General features: G+C 36.7%; 7 protein-coding genes across 7 annotated transcripts; 6 read left to right on the top strand and 1 right to left on the bottom strand.

The window, feature by feature from the left end:
• Positions 1–13: 13 nt before the first annotated feature.
• Positions 14–1,568, top strand: LOC137586926 (uncharacterized). The gene is made up of 5 exons (XM_068303132.1): positions 14–198; positions 264–458; positions 520–658; positions 726–951; positions 1,013–1,568. Exons 1-5 carry the CDS (start codon positions 46–48, stop codon positions 1,371–1,373), a joined length of 1,074 nt encoding a protein of 357 aa, XP_068159233.1. The 5' UTR covers positions 14–45; the 3' UTR covers positions 1,374–1,568.
• A 30-nt stretch (positions 1,569–1,598) lies between these two features.
• Positions 1,599–2,663, top strand: LOC137584595 (trypsin II-P29-like). The gene is made up of 3 exons (XM_068300071.1): positions 1,599–1,852; positions 1,914–2,193; positions 2,262–2,663. The coding sequence occupies exons 1-3, from the start codon at positions 1,599–1,601 to the stop codon at positions 2,661–2,663; spliced, it is 936 nt and encodes a 311-aa protein (XP_068156172.1).
• Positions 2,664–3,059: 396 nt separating this feature from the next.
• LOC137586929 (trypsin I-P1) lies at positions 3,060–5,446 on the top strand. The gene is made up of 4 exons (XM_068303135.1): positions 3,060–3,303; positions 4,353–4,542; positions 4,604–4,883; positions 4,964–5,446. The coding sequence occupies exons 1-4, from the start codon at positions 3,228–3,230 to the stop codon at positions 5,339–5,341; spliced, it is 924 nt and encodes a 307-aa protein (XP_068159236.1). The 5' UTR covers positions 3,060–3,227; the 3' UTR covers positions 5,342–5,446.
• A 125-nt stretch (positions 5,447–5,571) lies between these two features.
• LOC137586928 (trypsin) lies at positions 5,572–6,858 on the top strand. Its single transcript, XM_068303134.1, has 4 exons — positions 5,572–5,741; positions 5,804–5,975; positions 6,060–6,345; positions 6,433–6,858. The coding sequence occupies exons 1-4, from the start codon at positions 5,669–5,671 to the stop codon at positions 6,832–6,834; spliced, it is 933 nt and encodes a 310-aa protein (XP_068159235.1). The 5' UTR covers positions 5,572–5,668; the 3' UTR covers positions 6,835–6,858.
• Positions 6,859–8,342: 1,484 nt separating this feature from the next.
• LOC137586927 (trypsin-1) lies at positions 8,343–9,668 on the top strand. The gene is made up of 3 exons (XM_068303133.1): positions 8,343–8,427; positions 8,508–8,718; positions 8,793–9,668. Exons 1-3 carry the CDS (start codon positions 8,367–8,369, stop codon positions 9,583–9,585), a joined length of 1,065 nt encoding a protein of 354 aa, XP_068159234.1. The 5' UTR covers positions 8,343–8,366; the 3' UTR covers positions 9,586–9,668.
• Positions 9,669–11,655: 1,987 nt separating this feature from the next.
• LOC137585769 (uncharacterized) lies at positions 11,656–13,742 on the top strand. The gene is made up of 3 exons (XM_068301706.1): positions 11,656–11,821; positions 12,782–12,959; positions 13,027–13,742. Exons 1-3 carry the CDS (start codon positions 11,746–11,748, stop codon positions 13,604–13,606), a joined length of 834 nt encoding a protein of 277 aa, XP_068157807.1. The 5' UTR covers positions 11,656–11,745; the 3' UTR covers positions 13,607–13,742.
• fs(1)M3 (female sterile (1) M3) lies at positions 13,442–19,774 on the bottom strand. Its single transcript, XM_068301694.1, has 8 exons — positions 19,624–19,774; positions 19,025–19,563; positions 18,823–18,958; positions 18,260–18,761; positions 17,797–18,192; positions 17,267–17,737; positions 16,970–17,208; positions 13,442–16,904 (listed from the first exon to the last, which is right to left on the bottom strand). Exons 1-8 carry the CDS (start codon positions 19,675–19,677, stop codon positions 13,740–13,742), a joined length of 5,502 nt encoding a protein of 1,833 aa, XP_068157795.1. The 5' UTR covers positions 19,678–19,774; the 3' UTR covers positions 13,442–13,739.
• Between the last annotated feature and the right edge of the window lie 1,600 nt (positions 19,775–21,374).

The raw sequence follows: 21,374 nt of genomic DNA, 5'->3' as shown, positions 1-21,374 counted from the left end.
GTTGTGCTCACATCTCTATTGTAAATATGCAAGCAAATTGCCAAAATGTTGGTGAAAATCATACAGGCGGGCGATACTCGTATTGTTACCTGTTTGGGGACAGATGAGGAGGATGGTCTTCAATTCTATTGCCAAGATTCGCAGAATCAGAACTATTGCGAGCACTTGGCTAAATCGGAGCTTATGAAGCGTCTGAAGGTAAAGTTTCAAAGGATTTTGATTGGTCTCGACACAATAAACACAAACGAAATTTCCTCTTGCAGGACTTGAACAAGCGAGTGCAATTTCCCATAGATGCAGTGCACCAGACTTTGGCTACTAAAGAGCCCGTTGAGGCTGTTCTCAGTAAAACAGAAGGGGACGACAGATGCAAGCTTATTACTTTAAAGTATCGCATGGAAGCCACCATAGCTCCATTTAAATGGGAATGGCATATTAGGGCAATAGATAAAGCTAAAGTATATGCTAAACTACAACGTCTTGAAATGCTTTCTAATATGATTCACTTCCACCATTTAGTTCTATCATTATATAGCCATGGACTCTATAAGCAAAGCTTCCCAATTATCCAGTGAAATGTCAATGCTGATGCAATTAGTGCAAAAAAAAGATATTGAACTAAAACAGTATCGCATTGAAGGCTCTCAGCTACGTAGAAGTAAGTAATTGAAATGAAAAAATCGAATATTAATAAAGACCTAATCTAATACTATCTATTCTAAAAGCCACTGTGGCCACGGAACCATTTAACTTTGAGAATTATAAATTGCAACATGATGTACTTCTAACTGAGGCTGCTTCCTACGGTCAATTATCTGGTGTATTTGAATCCACATTGTCAGAAGATCAGATTCACTTTTCTCCATTACCTAGAGATGTAAAGGCCAAGACTCCGACCCCATCTTCGACTTCAAATGCATCGAAAATCCAATCTATAAGTCCACGCAATAGGTGGGTTTTGTTTTGTTACCTATCCGATCAACAGATTCTCCATTTTGCAATTCAATTATAGAAAGCGGATGGCTTTGGAAAAGAGCACAAATCATTTGGAAAAGAAAATATTACAACGTCAACGGGAACCACACTTACAGTATAAGGATACACAGAGTCCTGAAGAAGATTTAGATGATTGGTTAACGCCAAATACAAAGCAAATAAAAACGGAAGACTCGGTCAAGTCAGAGACAACAACAAACGAAGAAGTATTACAAAATGATGTATCAACTGTTCAGGAAGAAGAAATCGAAGAAGAGAACTCAAATGAACTGAAAGATTTGCTAGCCATATTGGATCGTACAAGCAAAGCGAATGAAGAAATGATAAAACAAGCAAAAAAAGAAAAGCTAAACAAAAATTTAATGATTTTTGTATAAAGATCTTGGTCAATCACAAATCACAAATTTATCTGTCGATATGAATAGTTAAGACTTTTTTTTTTCTATTATCCACTGAGTCAACCTATCAAAAAGAAAAAGAATGTGATATCGATAAGACAACCCTAATGGACATGCATGTATATATCATGTTAATGAAATATAGCAAAAAAATAATAATAATTTTTCCAATTACCAATTATCAGTTTAAATTGTACACTCGCCATGCCCGAATGTTATTATTATTGCTGGCCATTTCATATGTTCTTGATCGTACTCTGTCAGGTGATAATAGTGACAGCTGCCCAATCTGCTGACGATGGCCGCATAATCAATGCAGAACTGATGCCATTAGTACCCTATCAGGTATCAGTGCGTCTTAAATCCATTGATGAGCTAGATTTCGGAGCTGGTCATATATGTGGTGGCAGTCTAATCTCTCAACGCGTTGTTCTCTCAGCTGCTCATTGTGTGGTCGAGTGAGTTGGTAATCAATTTAGGATTTCAGTTCAAATGAAATTGTCTTTTTTTTTTATTTAGTACTCAGGCCAGTCCGATGCGTTTTCGTCGTGCTTCAGAATTCCGTTTGGTTATGGGTAATATTGATCTGTATTTACCCACACCATATGTCTATAATGTTCTCTATGTATTCTGTGAGCCAACATTCAATATAACAACACTTGTCAACGATATAGCCGTGTTCTTTATGGATGGCAGTGTGCCCAATGGATTGACGGCCGTGCATCCAATTGCATTGAATTTGTTGGCCATACCCAGCGGCACAATATGTCTAATAACAGGATGGGGTGTTACGCGAATTGTGAGTGTTTCGATATATGTACATACATCCCTATATATACCCCCTGTTTTAATCCTTTGCTTTCGCAGGGTTCTTCGCAGGTGTCGCCACTATTGATGGGCGCCGAGGTGCCCATTGTGAGCAATGCGATTTGTGCCAAAGCTTATGCCAATTTAAAGAATCTAACCATTGACCAGGGCATGCTTTGTGCTAGCAACATGCAAATGGATAGTGCCGATGCTTGTCAAGGTGATTCCGGTGGACCGTTGGTCTGCAGCGATGGCACTCTAGCCGGCATTGTGTCCTGGGGCAATGGTTGTGCCCAATACGGTTATCCGGGGATCTATACAAACATCTCCAGTTATATCAAGTATATTAAATATGTAAATTCTACACTTGATTATGGATATTATGAATCAGCATCAAATCCTCTATTGGAGCCGTATTTCATCATATTGTTGCTGTTGCTAATGACCCTTCGGATGATGTGATATATGTACATATATATATATATATTCCATAGATAGCCAGATAGATAGTTAGATAGATAGATAATAAAGTTTAATTATATACAACTTTTGCTTTATTTAATAGGTTCTCGAGTGCCGTACTAAATCCGTTAGTTAGTTTATTGATATCGTCATTGGGTTTTTGTATTTTGATTTTGATTTTTTTCTTTTTGTTTTTTTTTATTGTTGTTTATTTTTTTTTTTTCTGGTGTATGACTAGTCCGCTTTGTGATGGCTTTGCCAACATTCAATTTGCGCACAATACCCGTACCCATACCCGTACCCGTACACTCCTTCGATAAGATAAACCTCAATTTTGTTCGAATTAATAAAAAGTCTTTTTCGTTGGTGTCGGCGGCCACTTCGCAGTCTGACTAGGCCATTCAATGGCAATAGTTTATTAAATAAACATTGATTTCGGTTGTGAAACACACATATTGTTAATTCAAGCCACAAAACAATCCAAATCAAGGCTCTCTATATATTTTTCTGTGTGTGTGTTTGTGTGTGCGTGTTTTTATTCTTTTTGTTTTTGTTCTTGTGGCAATGTTTTTTTGGTGGTCGAAAGTTTTGGTGGCTTCTTTGCTAATTGCCCATGGTGTTTCTACGGCTACAATTGAATGTGAGTGAGTCACAAAATACTTGAAGTAGTTGTCTATCTGTCTATGCCCTGCCCTTGCCTATCAGGTTACGCCCACATTACCTCCACATAGTTTTTATTCTTAAGATAATAGATAGGAAGAAACCCAGTTAATTTTTGTTGTAATCATCAAATTTTATGTTCCACACTTAAACAAATGGGTTTTTGATTGTTATAGGCAGCGAGAGAGAGAAAGAGAGAGATAAAAACCATACAGATTTGAGCTAAGAGGATCCGAGGATTCGAGTCCCAGTTCTTGTAGAAAATAAGTTAGGTTAATAGTTTCACAACTATATTCTATTCTGATAATAAATATCATAATGACTTTACTTCGTTACGTTTCATGAAACTTAACAGTAAAAAACTTGAATGAAATACTAGTTTTTAACTACTACTACTATAATTTTCAATATCTTTGAGATATAGGATTGCAGAAGAAAACAACTGTAAAAGGATATCGAATAGATTAGAGAACCAAGTAAATCAACTTCTCATTGAAAAGTAAAGGCAACGGTTCTCTTTTGGGTTTTCGAATATGAAATACTTTGTTCGTTGTAAGACCTTTCAAAAACATTGTAAATTCAATAAATAAAAGAACATTACATATGTATGTTCAATCAAAGTATTCTCTTGATCAAAGATTTATAGACTCTAGTTATATGAAATAATGGTTTTTGGCATTTACTCGCTTAAACTCCAACTCATTCAGATATATTCCTTCAAAGGACATTTAATGCAAGTACTTGAAAGTGGTTAAACAATGAAATGCATTGTAATTACTATCTCAATATTGTTGTGAATCATTTGCAATTTCGTCAATCTTTGATCGTAAAACTATTGGCATAACTGAAAAATCATGATACACCTTAAAGCAAAAAAGTGGATATGTATGTGTTTTTCCATCGTAAAGATAATACGATAAGATTGCATTGTTTCTTTATTTATTTCACTTAATTGCATGTGATAGAGAGGCTATTGGAATCGATATATGAAATTCCAAATCTAATGCTTTGTGTTTTTTGTTTGTTCAGCGGACACACAAACGGTTAAGATAGAACCAAAAATTGTGGGTGGCCATGATATACCTATTAGCCAGGCTCCATATACTATATCGGTGCGTTTAACTGCCAACGATAAACGTTCCTTTGGCTCGGGACATTTGTGCGGGGGAGTGCCCATCTCCCAGCGGCTGGTGGCTACAGCAGCTCATTGCTGTGTAAAGTAAGTAAAACGAGAATCTTATACAAAAGGATTCCAGTAATTTTGTTGACTTCTTTAATAGTTCTGCCACGGGAAAATATCGTACAGCTGGCGAATATGTCCTGGTGATGGGTAGCACTTATTTGAGAAGCAGCGATTCGAATACCCAGTCATATTATCTGCAACAATTGATTGTTCATGGTGAATATAATCATTCATCGCTTACCAATGACATTGCATTGATGTTTATCAACGGCTATATACCCTGGAATTCAAATACTGTAAAGGCTTTGCCCCTTAACACAGGCGCTTTGAGCTCGGGCACAAGTTGTGTGGTCACTGGATGGGGTCTGCTGACACAGGTAAACAGAAATTCCCGTTCTCTCTGTCCTGAGCTTGATTCTAATTGATTTTATATCTCTTTTTTTTTTTATCTTTATAGGATGGTACGGCTTCTAGTAATACCCTACAATCGGCAACTGTTCCAATCATCAGTTATACGCAATGCCAATTTGGATATACAACTGTGCCCAAATCACAAATCTGTGCTGGCTATATGAGTGGTGGCATTGATGCATGCCAAGGTGATTCTGGTGGCCCATTGGCTTGCAATGATCAATTGGTTGGCATTGTCTCCTATGGTTATGGCTGTGCCAATATCGGTTTCCCAGGTGTCTATACGAATGTATCGTACTATCATAGTTGGATAGTCGAACAGAATAATACACTCAATTATACATTATATAAAAACACTGGAATGCCATTAATGGCAGGTTCTACTGTCATCATTTTATTGCTAATTGCATTGATGGCCCATTGAATGACATTTTCATATGATTAACACTATATTTAATAAGTAGTTAGTTAGTTATTTGTAACAAAAATAATGTCTGTGTATATATTGTAAATAAAATATATATAAATGTATTTATATATACATATTAATTTTTCTGAATCTTGAGGAAAATTTCTTTACTTATGACATTTTCACCGTTTTCCCTTTTGAAGTCGGTCTTAAGAGTTGTAAAATATGTACTAACTTATTTGTTTTATTTGTCATATATATGTGACAAAAGATTTTTATATATTTTTTTTTTTTTTTGGAAAGCTGCCAAATTATTTAATTATACTTGGGTTACATTTTGATATGGGAAAATCGTTGATATTTTCCCTATTCATGCAATTAATTCTCTCCGTTTGCTTGGTGGCTGAAGGACATCGTGAGAATCTTTAGCTATTTCACTTCAAACGGCATTAATACCTACATATCTATGTGTCACAGGTAAATACATTATACATCCCAAAGTGGTCGGTGGCTATCCTGTGACTATCGAAGAAATCCCATACCAGGTATCGATAAGATATCGAGAGATTCACGAAGGCTCTGGTCATGTATGCGGCGGATCGGTGATATCACAGCGAGCTGTCTTATCGGCAGCGCATTGTTTTGTTATGTGGGTGGATATTATTTCTATATTCTATATTTGTTAAGATTTGATTAAGAATCCCCCCCCTCCCCATCTTGCATTCACCTTTAGAAAAACCCAAGAGTCCTTGCAATACCGAGACGCAAATATTTATATTGTTGTTGCTGGAGGCAATCTAATTAATCGGTCTGATCAAAATACATTGGAATATCCTGTACAGGAAATTATTGGACATCCGAATTATAATAAATCAACTCTTGAGAATGATATAGCCATGGTATTTATTAATGGATATATACCCTGGCAATCGAGAACAGTTCGTGCCGTCTCTCTGGCCGAAACGCCGCCAACTGAAGGTCAAATATGTTTAGTCAGTGGATGGGGTAAAATCAGCAAAGTAGAGTTATCTACCATACAATTAAGATTACTTCTTCCACTATGAATCTCTCTCTCTCTCTCTTTCTCTCTGTCTCTCTTTCTCTAGACGAATGGGACCACAAGATTGCAACAGGCTCCAGTGCCAGTTTTAAATAATCGAACATGTGCCGCCATTTATCTGGCTATTGCAATTTCTCAGATGTGCGCCGGTTATCTTCAAGGTGGCATTGATGCCTGTAAAGGTGATTCGGGTGGTCCTCTAATTTGCTCTGATCAATTATCCGGCATTGTATCCTGGGGTGTGGGCTGTGCGGATGTCGGCTACCCTGGTGTTTATACAAATGTCTCATACTATATCGATTGGATACGTGCGACTAATGCATCATTTGATTATTCAGTTTATTCGGCAATGCCAAATTCGGCTGTTCAGCGTCTAAGAAATTGCAATCTTTTGCTGATCAATGTGGTTACTTTGCCTGTTTATCTCAGTACTCTGGTGTTGTATTAAACGAATAAATCGGTATGACTTCCAGATATCTAATCGCTGTAAAAGGAAAAAAAAAACAAATTATCTATTGCACAACGACGTCGGACTGGCAACAGAGTGAGGGAGGACGGAGGGTATAGATCGGACAACTTAAACGACAGTTCAGTGACATAACAATTTATAATTTAATAGAACAAGGTCTTTACTGTGGCAATGATTTATATGAATGACACTAAACAAAAAATAAAAATAATAGGAAAAGGAAAAAAGAAAAATCAAAGTCAATGTTAAGAATCTAATCGTTAAACAGAATTTCAGAAGAAATAAATTATATTATATAATATAATTAAGCAGCACGATATTTTTCATTTTTATTTTTATTTGTATTTACATTTCAAAAGAACTCTTAATTTCAAGTAAATTTCATTAAATTTGATACTGTTAGATGTTAAAGATTACTTATCTTGATTGGGTTCCTTTCTTTATCTATTGAGGAAGATATGAAGTGGAATGATCAATTTAAACACTCAAATAGAATATTTGTATTTTTTAAGACAATATACATATGTAAATACCATGCACCCTTGAGATGTAATGGTACATTAAATACATCAAAATGAAAGTAATTGGCAAAAGAAAAGCTTTAACGACTTTATATATACATATACGATTAGCCATATTCAAATGAAATTATCAATTTCTAATAGTCAGCAAGATATGTCATAGGTAGATGAAGTGTTAAAAAAATGAGGGAATATCGCCCCTTGAAGTATGCAATACAGGCTGGACAACTTTGTATTAATGGTTCTCCAACAAATTTGTTACTATTTACTCCATTTCACACGGATACACGGTATACCAGAGTCGGTGTGAGTTTATTTTATTTGTTTATGTATTTCCCCTTTTTAATTAGGTCGTAAATTCGATTATTAACTTTTGAAATAAGACCTCAAAATAAATGTGCTAAAACCCAACAAACGGGTGCGGTTTGGTTGGGAAATTCAAGAATGTAGGAGTCGCCCTTCTATGCGAAAGACTTAAACTTTAGCCCCAACGAACTTTGAATACCCTAAAGTCCATTTTATCGTGACTGTATACGATCTATGTATATACTTGTTTTGTTAATGTCATCAAGTTAAGTAGCCGATCTAAACGATTTCGAAATAGCCATAAATACTGCAGAAAGGGTATCAGAATAGAGTTTCTAAATATTTATCAATGGAATCGCAATGACAAGGCACACCTGCCAATTGTGGGATGGATGTCTTTTTCAATCGATAACCTCAAATTTGCACAGAAGTGGATTTGGACGAAGACGACAACGACAACGCCAACGACAACCACGACGACGACGATGATGATGATGATGACAATAACGGCAACGACTTCTGCCGAATCGGAATTTTTTTTTTATTCTTGATTAGATTAGGATGTGCGCACGTATTACCTGATTTTCAAAACATATCAATGTGGCCAGTATGGGATATTTTTCTGTTTTTGAATATTAGTTCATATTGCCAGTCCGTGAAGTTCAGACATATACGATCTCAGATATGATGACATTGAAATTAATAGGATCTTTAATACTCTTGGGGGTTTGCACGGCAACTGCAAGTGAGTAAATCAAGAGAGAGAGAGAGAGAGAGAGAGGGGAGAAAACTAAAAGATAATCATCTTAATTCATTCATTGACAGCCGCTGAAAGTTTTCAACCTATACGTCCACGTTTCAATGAGGATCCTGGACGTATTATCAATGGCACTTTGGCCACCATGGAGGCCACAAGACATCAAATTGGTTTGCGTAAACGTTTAAATGATGGCTATTTCTTTGGTACTGGACATTTGTGTGGTGGCTCCTTGATAAGTTACAATTGGGTTCTAACCGCTGCCCATTGTTTTGTGGAGTAAGTTCACATTAAAAAAAAGGAAAACTGCCTTAAAGTGAAGTTTTCATGGATTTCATTCAACACTTCTTTAGTCAGGTTATCTACGATGGCACTTTCCTGGACAAGGATTTATTCATCATTGTCATGGGCAATTTAGATCGTTTTAATAAGACGAATAGCCTTACATTTGACATCAAGCAATTGTTTTTGCAAGTGCAGCAATTTAATTTGAGCACATACGATAAGGATATAGCCCTGATACAACTCGATGGTTATGTGCCACTGAATCATCCCACCATTCGGCCGATTGATCTAGGAGCCTTGGAAGTGCCAACAGATACCGTATGCCAGGTCACAGGTTGGGGCTTAACCGAAGATGGTTATAATTCTGATTATTTAATGACCGTCGATGTACCAAGAATAAGTGATCAGGATTGCCGCAACAGTTTGCTGGGTGGCAATATATTACCTGGAATGATATGTGCTGGCTATTTGGAAGTGGGTCAACAGGATGCTTGCAGTGGAGATTCCGGTGGACCGCTTGTATGCCAAAGTCAGTTGGCGGGCATAGTTTCATGGGGCATTTCATGTGCTCAGCCAAACTATCCGGGTGTCTATACAGAGGTTTCCTATTACTATGACTGGGTAGTCAAGACAATTGAAGACAATGAAGATGGCAGTGGTGAGAATAGTGGAGATGGTAGTGGTGAAAGTAGTGGAGATCACAGTGGAGATGATGATGATGATGGCAGTGGAGATGATGATGATGATGGCAGTGGAGATGATGATGATGATGGCAGTGGAGATGGTGGTGGTGCTTCAATGATTGCTGTTACCTGCACACTTACTCTTCTTCTACCGGCTCTACTTGCCTTGAGGCATTAAGGAATTTTTTTGTTTCCCGATATTTTATTATTACTAATATTATTATGTTTTTTTTTCTTGTAAATAGATAAAGATAAACAAAACTTTTGTGTGATTTTATTGAAATTAATACATTTATTTGGGCAGGTGTCTGTCATTACTCTAACGCTAGTCATGGCAGCATTTTTCAAGCAAATATCTATTGAACCGGAAACATTTGAAATATGCCGAAAAGTTTTAGGAACTTCAAATCTCTCTAAGGCAAACCAAACCACTATCAACTTGAGTACATCAAAGGACTTTTCAGAGAGAATGAAAGCTAAAGCATACAAAGATCTTTCCCACAAAATGTGTTGAAGTGTTTTTTATTTGTTGTACAATTGCTAGCATACTTTCCGGGTGCGGCATGGAAAATATCACTAAAAAGCTTTTGAAATCTTTAGTTTAAAAATAGTTTTCAAGTGTCTTATCAATCTCATATCTTGGTTTTTTACGTTTTGGTCTAAAGTAGATTTGGCAATGCGTAGAATCGAAAATGAAACAAATACACAGTTTGGTTTATTTACTGAATGGAACCAAACGAGCTACTAGTGATAGTGTCACACTCAAGGAAATCTGTTTGATTTGTATTATATGTGTATATAGACATGCATGCAGGTATATTGCTATATATATAGTGGGCGTTTCCAATTTCATTGGGTAATCATCATAATCCTTATCACCTTCTATCAAATTAAAGTTCAGCATTGTAATCGTCTATGTCTGGCTTGTCAATTGCCCAAGATCCCCTAGGTACATGTAGTTTGGGCGAGCTATCTGATTATAGAAATATATATGGTGAGATTATAGATGGTTAGATTATTATTGAGTTCGTTTTTCAATATTACAAGCTTAATGTGCTTAATGTTGATCAAAGGATGTCTAAATAAACATCAACTGAGAAATATGATATAGATAATAAGCAGATGCATATCGATAACAAAATCAATAAGTAACTTATCCAAGTATACATATGTTTTAATAATAATAAACATTCGGTTGCACCAAAGTTTTTATACCCTTGATAATGATCTTCTACAGGAAAAGTTTCCTCATTTCACATAAATCTGCACTTTAAGCCAGATTTCGATAAATATTGTAAAAAATATTGAAAAATTGGTAAAGTTTGACCTTTTCTTGTAGCAACAATAGACATTCAAATCATTTTCGATCATGTCAATGGAATATCAAGATCAAAATATATTGATTTTAAACAACTTCGAATCCCATAATGGATGTTGTAGTTATGGATTGTTTTTGTAAAGACTTAAAAAAGATAAAATCTATGAAAAATATTTGTTATATCTGTCAATAAGTTATTTAAGAAATATTTATTTTAGACTGATCTTTAAAGCCTGTTATTGTTTTAGTTTAAAAATTATGTTCTACTGGATTGAAATGCCATTTTCGAATAGATCGTTATTAAAATATATTCCATTGATGTTTAAACAGATTTTGTTGTCAATTTAAAAACAAAAAAGTCTATTTTAAAAGTATCAGTATCTATTTCAGTCCTACTACTGACTTTTAGCATTATAAGTGGAAGAAATGTGCTAAAAAACAAAACGTGAAGCTGGCCCACAGCCCTTGATAAGACAATTCTAGCCCTTGTTGTAGGGTATTATATATTCGCATTTCTTTATACCAATTGTAAAGTCACAGGGAGGGCAACTGACATACATACTTATGCATGTATGTATTTATGTATATATGACACTTAAAAGTGCACTGGCTCGCAATTTAAATATAAATATAAGCGTAAATAGGCAAATTAGTAAAAAGAAAAGAAAACAAACATACAAAAAAATATATATACATATGTATAAGCTGTGCCTCTTATCAGGTTCTGAAAGAGGAATGGGACGACTTTATCAATACATATCAACCGACAATAACAACAACAGCAATAACAACAACAACAACAAACAACATCGACATGGCACGAAAACCAAAACAAAACTGAAATTATCTAAGAAAGCTTTTTTTTTCTGTTTTTTTTTTGTTTTTTGCAAATTTAGCTTCACGTTACGATTTTGAAAAGAAAATCATTCATTCAGCATTTGAAACTCAGTCCAGGTGGAAAGAGACTTAGAACGCGTTGCTTTCTCTGAGTTTTTTGTTTTTTTTTTTTTTTAATACAAAATGCAGCCCAACGAACATATTAGGAAAATTGTGAAAATTCTTATATTTGCATTTTTATGCACCGAAATGCAGACAAGTAAGTAAAACATTTAATAAAATAAGCTTTACTCTCGAATCGAAAGATATTAGAGTTTATATTAATTACAATTTCTAATTAAAATGCCATATTCTTATAATTTTCTTGAATTTTTAAAATGGATTTGTATTTAAAGTGTTATTTATAGTAATTCGCTTCATAGTGGTTAGATATCTTTAGTTAGATATCTGATTCTAGTTTAATCTATTTATGTAATTATGATGTTTACATTTGTCCACACTTGAAATTCTTGTTCATGTCTGCTGATAGTAATTCAATTTCTGATATACATGTATGTATCTAGAGATGTACCTAATGCAAATTATCTGTCTAAATTTGACACGAACATTCTCAGACAATTTGAATGTTAACAAATGAACATACGTGCCATATCAATTGATCAATTACGGAGACCTGTTTGAAGTATACATATATATCGTATATAGTGGCATGACAAGTAATTGGAGTGAGCACATAAAGAGTCCATTAGTAAACAATTTGTTGACCTTTCCAAAATACAAAATTAAACTATAAATACATATGGATATGAATTTAAGTAAGAATTTAAGTAATACAAAGTTTACTTATTTTCTTAATCAAACTACCTTAATCAAACTACCTAGCCCCATAGTTTCGAGTAGCTAAAACATCCGGTATGACTTTCTTACCATTCATTCCATTCGGTGCTTAGTTATCTTAGCTTTAGCTGAATGGCCTGATCATTTTTGTGCTTGTGCCCCCACTTGACTATCTTAGCCATATTGTCGCTTGGCGATAGGAACTTTGTTTTAAGTATAGCAACAACTTTTGATCAGCTGGCGATCAGCTGATAAAGCAACATGCATTTTTCTTTCTGTGTTTGTTTGTTTCAATACGGAACTCTGTTGCCTAGGGGATAGGAATCCCATTGGCTTATCATTTGCCATGATTAATTCCTCAATTTACGTTTTTTTGGCACAGCATTTACTCAGCGCGGTGTGGCACAGAAGCGTGGCATTGGCAGTGATTCGGCAGTGTCATATCAAGCCTCGATACGTCTATTGGCCGATGAGAAGGATTACTATGGCAAGGGACACATTTGTTCTGGAGCTCTGGTGGCTCCGGCTGTGGTAATAAGCACCAGCGAGTGTGTCTACAAGTGAGTAAAAATAAAGTAACTAAGCGATTAATTAACTAAATGATTAATATTCTTCTTACATGGGCAGCTCAAACACTAAAGCTTACTACCATCCCTCCGAGCTGCGTGTCATAATGGGAAGCAGTCAACGCTTTGCGCCCAGCATTGATGGCATTATCTCCGGTGTAACACATATCTATGAGCCACCCAAGGATATGGCCATAGCCATACTAATGCTTGATCGAGATATACCAGCCGATCATCCACAAATAAAACCGATATCATTAGTTGAAGCCTGGTCCCAGCCCACGAACTTTGGTGAGGTTCTGGTCAGCACTTGGGGCTCCGATGCTAAGAATCGTGCAGTACATGAGTTAATCACATTGAAAAGTGAAACACATCTTGATATTTGTCGCAAAATTGGCATTTGTGTGTACCTAAATCCCAGCGTGCAATTGGAAATTGGAGCACCAATGCTTGAAAGTAATGGCAAATTGGCAGGACTAAAGAGTTCAGAACAAAAGAATATGTTTATCAATGTGGCCAGCCATGTGGATTGGATACAAAATATGATTGGCGATGGTACCAATCAGAATAGTAGTATATGGGGTATAATGGGCTTAATAGTCTTTACGGGCTATGTTCTTGTCGTTAGCCATAAGAGATAAAGTTAGTTATGGCATAAGATTTTTTTGTTATTCGTTTTTTTTTGTTTCTTGCTTTTATTTTGTAACATGTGATAATCTCTTTTTCGAGTTATAAGAATATTTACATAATATACATATTTATATATTTACATACTTATCCCACCAGGGCTTTTATTAGTTTACAACCTTTCAAACCACAAAGCAATATAATTGGATGAGCTCCAGTTTCTTGTAGTTCTGCATTGTAGCTGCTGATTAAAGGCCATGCTCTTTGATACTCTCCCATTAGGCCATAGGTGAACTGCTGCCAACCTTCAATGTGGGCATAGGTAAATACATAAAAATATTTCGATCCTGGCTGGGTCAGAACAATCAAATGCCTTGCATTGCCCACAGTCAGCAATAGAAGCTGCTCAATCCGATCTTCCTGTAGGCTTAATTTTTGTAAAAGTTGAAATTTCTCTTCGATCGCATCATAATTATAGATATCTATATGTTTGCATTGACGACAACTAAGTATAAGTTGCTGATTTTCTGTGATTTCAACTATATCATAGTCATTCTCAATGCTCTGTTGGAGTTGAAATTGTTGAGTCTTTGAGTTTAATTGATAAATGTAGAGTTTAGGACTCTCTCCACTGACTAGAAGATAGGTAACATTACCAATATCAAACAATTTCATTAGACGTCCTGCTTCTGCTTCTGTGCCTATAGATTGCCAATCGCTGAGACTACAATTATGCAAATTTGCCCTCAGTACACGAACCTCTTCTATGGTTTTGAGTAATATAAGTTGATAACCATCGATAGCTCGATGCAATTGCAACTCTTTAACGTAATGTCTCATGCCCAAATTATGTGTTATCTCACGGCAAGTGAAACTAATTTTACTCCTTAGACGAAGCCTTGCGTATGGATCAAGTGGAGGACAATAATTTATAACTTTCATGCGTATAGGAGAAGATTCCGCTCTCAAAGGCTCTTGTGATTGACTTTGATTACTCAATTGAACCACTTTGCTGGTCAAATGTATTCTAGCCTCTATTGATATCCTTTCGCAAATAGATGGTGTTTCTTCTGCCAACACTTGAGCCTTTAGATCAAAAGTTTCACTGATATTGCCCAATCTATAAAGTTCCTCATCGAAATCCAAATAGAGTAAACGTTTCGTATGGGAGGCATTCATATTTAGTTTCTCTTTTAAATCCATTTCCATTGCATCTTGTTCATAGCGAAGCTCACCAGATGGTGTATAAGAATCAGTTTCCGTTGTTTCATTTTGCCATTGCAAACCAGCTGGAAAATCTGCTTTATCCAGAAGCAAACTATCAATATTATAATTTTGATTTGTGAAAATTGTTTCGCGGAAACTTTCACTTAGATCTTGACCATTCAGACGCATTATATGAACTGGTCCAGTTAATGCCAAGCCGCCAGCAAATGTTTTGGCACCTGTTATTGCCTGCAATTGATTGCTTTGCTTATATACCACATTATCCAATTGTATGCCATTTATTGTATGCAGCATGGCATTTTGGCCAAGCTTCAAATTCTCAAAACTTAATGTCCCAAATACCTCCAAAGCAGGACCGCGTAGTGGGATACGAGTATCGAAGAAATATTGCAGATTCATTCCATTCACAGTATTTAGATTGAGATCATTTTGAACTTGCAACTGCTTGAAACTAATTGTCGATGGCCATGGATGTTTGCCCAATTGATAGGCATTTGTTAAACTGATGCCATTGATCAGACCTCCTTCATCAATGGTTAAATGATCGAAGAATGGCGGAGATTGTGTAAAGCGAAGATCAGCTTGTATGGGTGAACCAATGGATGGACGATAGAGGGAGGCATTAAAACGCTTGAGATCAATGCCATTGAGTAATTCGAAATTGCTATCGTTTAGCAAATGAATGGATTTGGCTTCAACCGATTGCAGAAATTGTATGGAAGCCATGATAACTTGGCTTTTGTTGTGGTCTGGCATAGACCGCAACAAGGCATCAGCGGCTAGCTGACTAAAATTAAGTCCATTAATGGGTAAAGTTTGAGTGCTTTGCATAGCTTGAATGTGAGGGTTTCTGAGTGTCACATGTCCATTTACGGTTTGATTATCCCCCTTGCCACGGAGCACTGCATGTCTTTGTAGATATTCGAGGCGTGTGGAGTACAGGCTTTCCTTTTCCATGGGCCAAATGGCATCTCCTATCACCATAACTTTACGCCTCGAAGGTAACTCCTGCTGCTTTAGTCGATCCACTTGTTGACGCGTTTCATTTATATTGAAATTATTGGTCAGCTGACAGTTGAGATCTCCACTTATGTTTAAGTGAATTAAATACAAATCTCCATGCAATTTAATGTCCTTCTGTTGGGTATCCAAGAATTCATTGGCTGGCACACCATTTACGCTGCTTACATCCAAATTTGTGGTGGTCAGTTTTCGGAAGGTATACTCTCCATTGATCTGCTGGGGTGTGGTTCGTAATAGAGTATTATCCAACATGGAACTAAGATCCAAACCATTAATTTGGGGTGTCACTAGGGCATCTGTTATCTGGACATCCTCGAGGAATGTCTTGCGATCCAATATCACTGTATTAAGATTGGGACGCACCAAGCCCTTTATATAGTCATTCCAGTTTAGATCATTTATGGTCTCCAATTGCAAATTCTGTTCAAAGCGTACATTTCCCTCGACAAGCAACTGTTTGCGTAGAGTCAACTGTGGCGGAGACTCCCCTGTTGGAGTGGTAGCTGGCAGCACTTGATCAAAGGGCAAAGCATTCAATTGTTTAATATGCAAATCCTTTAAATAAGGAGTCTCTGCCAGTTCCAAACGTTTTACAGAGCTAATTTGGTTCAGACGTAGACCATTTAGACGTTGTACATTTAAATTGTCATCCACATCGACCATGTTGTTGGCAATCAAGCGAGCATAGCCTTTGGTTGATCTAAAGTCCTGATTTGGCTTTGATTTTTGCACCAATTCATTGACACTCAAATCATTCAAACGCTCAGTGGTAAGTTCCATTACTCGAACAGGTGATTTGAATATCTTTAAACCTTTTATTTCCGCCAATTGACCATTACGCACAACTTCCTTAGAAAGGTCCGATAAGATAGAAGTCTGATCTCGACAGATGATATCATCATCAATAGAAGCATTCATGAATACTAATCGCAATGTTTGATTCGTCATGGAAGATTGTCCGTTGCTTAGCAAATACTCATTCAGGGGATGTCCATTGAGTTTGTGTGTGTGTAAAGATCGTAGGATTACTTTAGCATCGCTGAATGTCAATTTACTTAGATTCTGTCAAAAGGGAAAAACGATTTAACTTCTTATCTTAGTAAACTAAAGGTAAAACCCTAAAGCACCTGTGGAGTTTGTAGTAATAGGTATTCAGATTGCAGATCCTTTTTGTCCAAAGATTGTTCGTCCAGCATTATTCTTGTAGTATTGACATCTCGTTGCAAACTATTGACCAAAAGGGAACCATTGATGACTACATGTCCTGTGTAGTATTGCTGGCGTGGAGATTCCATTTGACGTGATTCAGATTGATTGGCAATATGTATATCGCCCGTCACAAACATTTGATTTATTCGAACAGGAGCTGAACAAATATATATTGGGATACTTAAAAGTCCTTATCATTGAATTGACATTCTTACTCTTGATCACTGCATTGGGGGCACCGCGTATGACTACGTCTTTGGCAAAATTGAGTCCATTTATTAAATTTACCTCCAAACGTGGGGCAAAGAATGCGGACATGAAAATGTTGGAATTAACAGTCTGAGTTTGTCTTGTATTGAAGAGTTTTTGCACCATTCGACCGTTAAGGAGATCAGCTTGAAGATTCAACACTCTGGCCTTTGACTGTACGATGAGGCGACCTTCGATAAGTTTATCACGAGAACGTAAAAATAGCGAGTCAAATAAATCAGACCAAGTTATATTATTAATCCGTTCCACTTGCAAATATCGCACTAAAGTATTTTCGGAGAAAGAATCCTTGACAGTGTCTTCAGTGTTTGCATTTGGCTGCTTTGGTTTTTGTAGCCAAAGCTTGTTGGTACTTAGTTTCTTAGTCAGCAATTGACCTTTGACATGGAGACGATTAGCAGCTTCGAGGTGATAACCTACAAAATATAATAAATAAAAAAACTAAACAGTCGACTAAAACTTGAAGTTCTGTCACCTGGCAATATATCGTCATGATAGATGAGATTTTTCACATGCAAACGCTTGACTTTGAGTATTTCAATTAAATTATCCATGGAGGTTACATTGTGGCCGACAAGAAATGATCTTGCTGAACGCTGACGGACTCCAGCTCTGTAGTTGTGACGCAGTTTATCCAAACGTTCCTTCAATTGTGAGGGCGTACGTAAATGGAAGCCTTCTAGCTGCACTTGGTCAACATGATGATTCTTATTTAAATGTAGAGTTTGCTCTAGTTTCATAGATTGCTCTTTTAGTTGTTGGTTCAAACTTCGTAATAGATCCATTTGGTGTTTTCGACGTAGCAGATGGCTACGTAGCGAATTAATAGATGCCTCAAATTCATGACGATGTTGCTGAACCATTGTGAGATCTAAATGGTATAAACAACACTAACAGTTACCAGAGAGAAATACCTTATTCCCGCTTTCATATCATACCATCGTTTATTTCTGCTGTAGCACCAAGAATCGCCGTATCATTGTCACCACCGCCCAATTGAATCATACGTATCACTGATGCTGCTGCCTGAGTGTCTTGTCTGTAGGCCATTAGCAGAAATGTTTCATTCAGTTGATTTCGATGACTAAAGATGCCTTTGGCCTTGTGTGTATCACTAAAACCACTATAGCAATCCAATCGAGGTGTATTGAAGACCATGACATCACCATTTGACCGAGCTCCAATCAAGAGCTGACCCTTACGAGCAGCCGTCAAGTGACTGAATTGCAGATCTCGCAAAGTATACTTCCTATAGACCACAAATTGGCCATCTATCATGCGAAAGAATATGCAAGAGTTCAATGTGGTGCCACAGGCAATAATACAATTGCGACCCCGAAATCGAGCGGCCAGAACATGACGGCCTTTAACCACTGTCAAGCTCTGGCGACGTTGCAAACGCATGGAGGTAGCCTCTATTTCATAGATGGTCAGCACAAGCTGCAGCACAAGGGATACAAAGTAAATAATTAGGCTTAACGAGTTAAATAAGAAAACGAACCTTTGACTGAGAGCCACGCAAAAAGCGACCACTTATAATATACAAAGGTTTGCGGCCGACGACTTGAAATGTTTGAATGGTGGGCAGAGTAAGTTCCTCGAGAGGATTAAAATAAGTATCCAGCCATTCGAAAGTTCTGTAACAAATTTAATGACAATCAATGACACCTAATTGGAGGAAGTTGGGGGGAGTTTCAACCCACTTGCACTTTCCATTTGTACGTGTATAGTTCATGGTAATCAAAAGCATTATTTGATTTGTATTTGGTTTAAGTAATTCCATTTGCAAAAATTTTCCAGGTAATGTAAATTCCTGTATGGGATCAAATTTCTGTTGCATATCGGTTCGTAAGACTTCCTCTTTGGCCAGTTGATAGACCTCAACTAGCTGAGAGTTATCCAATGTGATGGTAAATAGTAGATATTGATGCCAGCCGACAACGGCAACACCAACTGGATCCTGCTCCCTCACCCGGCCGCCCAATTCTCCAAGACGCACCAGTCGCTTATCCACACTGCTCACTTGTAGCTGAAACAACTCGTGACCATGTAGCACCAGCACCAAATCCAATTCCTCATCCAGTTCACGTAGCAAAAACAATGGCCTATCATGATGCAATTCCATGTCCATAAATGGAACTTTTATCTCCACACTCAAACTGCCATTGCGACACACACTGGGCTCGAGACGAGATGCCGGTGAGGCGATTTGAGGTTGACCCGCCGAAAGTTCACCTTGACACTGCGTTCAAGAATTGTCCATTACAAAAAGAGTTATGGACTAAGAAACTAAAACACTTACTTCCACTGATAATATTAAACAATTAAACACGAAAAATAAGCCGACATTCAACATCTTTCGATCTACGTTTCTCTCTGAATCTCTTTGATATTACATTAAGTACTTTTCCATTCACACCATGTGAGGCAAAAAATATTATTTTTTGTCTACTCGTGGACGTAACGGTTATAAGCGGGGGAAGCAAATCGAGAAACATGAGAATGAGACGGAGCGGGAAGAGGTTTGGCAGACAATGGACATCAAAAAATAATGACAGTGGTTCGAGTAGTAATGAAAATTGCACAATTTTTGTGCCTAAATTCATACAATGCTTTATTTACAAGTTTTCTTTCTTCTCCTCTCCTTTAGAATCGAATTCTGTTCTAATTATGCCATGCACCCATAGGATGAAATGGCATATTGGAGTCATCAAAAGCTTTTTCGACTTCATACAAAAATTTTGACACACCTCCTTCGGCTAGAGACATATGATTTGGCACGTTTACTTATTTGGAAGGCGCAGAGGCTTTGTTTGTGCTAAAAAGTTTGCCACGCCCCTTTCCGCCTTTGTTATTTACAAAAAAAAACACAATTATCTCTCTAACTAATATCTGTCATTAGTTTCCAGCAATATATCAAATTTAAACTCGTTTGGCTTGAAAATATCCAAGTTCTATGTTTATATATACGCCGTAAAAGTCGCCGAAGTTGGCCGTTGGCGGCGCTAGAGTGCCGCCTGGCTTGGTATAGCAAAGTCGGCGACGACAACTGACTTATTTCATTCACATTCAATTTCTCTATGTCCGATGCCAAAAATAACATTGGAAAGGAAAGTCACAATTCTGTTGAATCAATCAGTTTCGATCATTAGGCGGCAAAGTCATTAAAAGACATTAAAATCGATGATGATGTCGTTGCACCCTCCCACCCCCCGCCTCACACGCACCCCCTCAAAAAGAAAAGAAAGTAAAAATAAAGTGTTCCCCCAAAAATTTGTTTTCCTGTTCCATTGAGAAACAATAAAATATGTGGATTTTTGGGTATAGGTAAACCATATGGTAACTAAGTGATATATATATATATGTATATATGTAAGTATGGATGTGATGTGGTATTACCTGAAAGTATGTCGCCATAACTTTTCAGTGAAGTCAAACAAAATCGTTAAAGTTTACACGTCATGAATATTTATTTATATCTTGAGGAATTTAAAACTTGCTGATTGAACAGAAGAAACATTTTGGGTCAATCATTTTTTTTTTGTTCGTTTCCTTTGGAATAAACATTTTCCTAGCTACAATATAAACAAATTATTATTGTTTATACAATGGCATGCAAATAAGACGCCAAAAAGTAGGCTATGCCAAAAACAATAGAAACAACAAAAAATTTCATATCAACATTTTTGTGAACCGAAACTATGACATTATAATACATATTGTTGTTAATTGCAAAACAGATGGCCAAATTTTGCCTTGTTTGGGCCTTTCTTGTTTTAACCATGTCCATGTTCATTTTTGTTAATATCTTTTCGTGACTAATTAGCAACTTAGCGAAATAAAAAAGACCACCAAATGGCGGTCAATTATGGTGAGCAAAGCCGAACCCAGGTCAGAAACTATCGTCATCATCATCATCATCATCATCATTATTATCATCAGCTGTTTGCCATAAGCGAAGTGGCACTGATTTGAGTGGTTTCCAATTAGAAACTGGCATGCGATGGATATGGATGAGTTTTTCGTTTATTCAAAACTCACCACTTAACCCAA

This window comes from Drosophila tropicalis, unplaced genomic scaffold (genome assembly GCF_018151085.1).
Source record: "Drosophila tropicalis isolate 14030-0801.00 unplaced genomic scaffold, ASM1815108v1 contig_158, whole genome shotgun sequence".
NCBI lineage: Eukaryota > Metazoa > Arthropoda > Insecta > Diptera > Drosophilidae > Drosophila > Drosophila tropicalis.
Note: the sequence above shows the minus strand (reverse complement) of the source record. Positions and strands in the feature narration are given on the sequence as shown.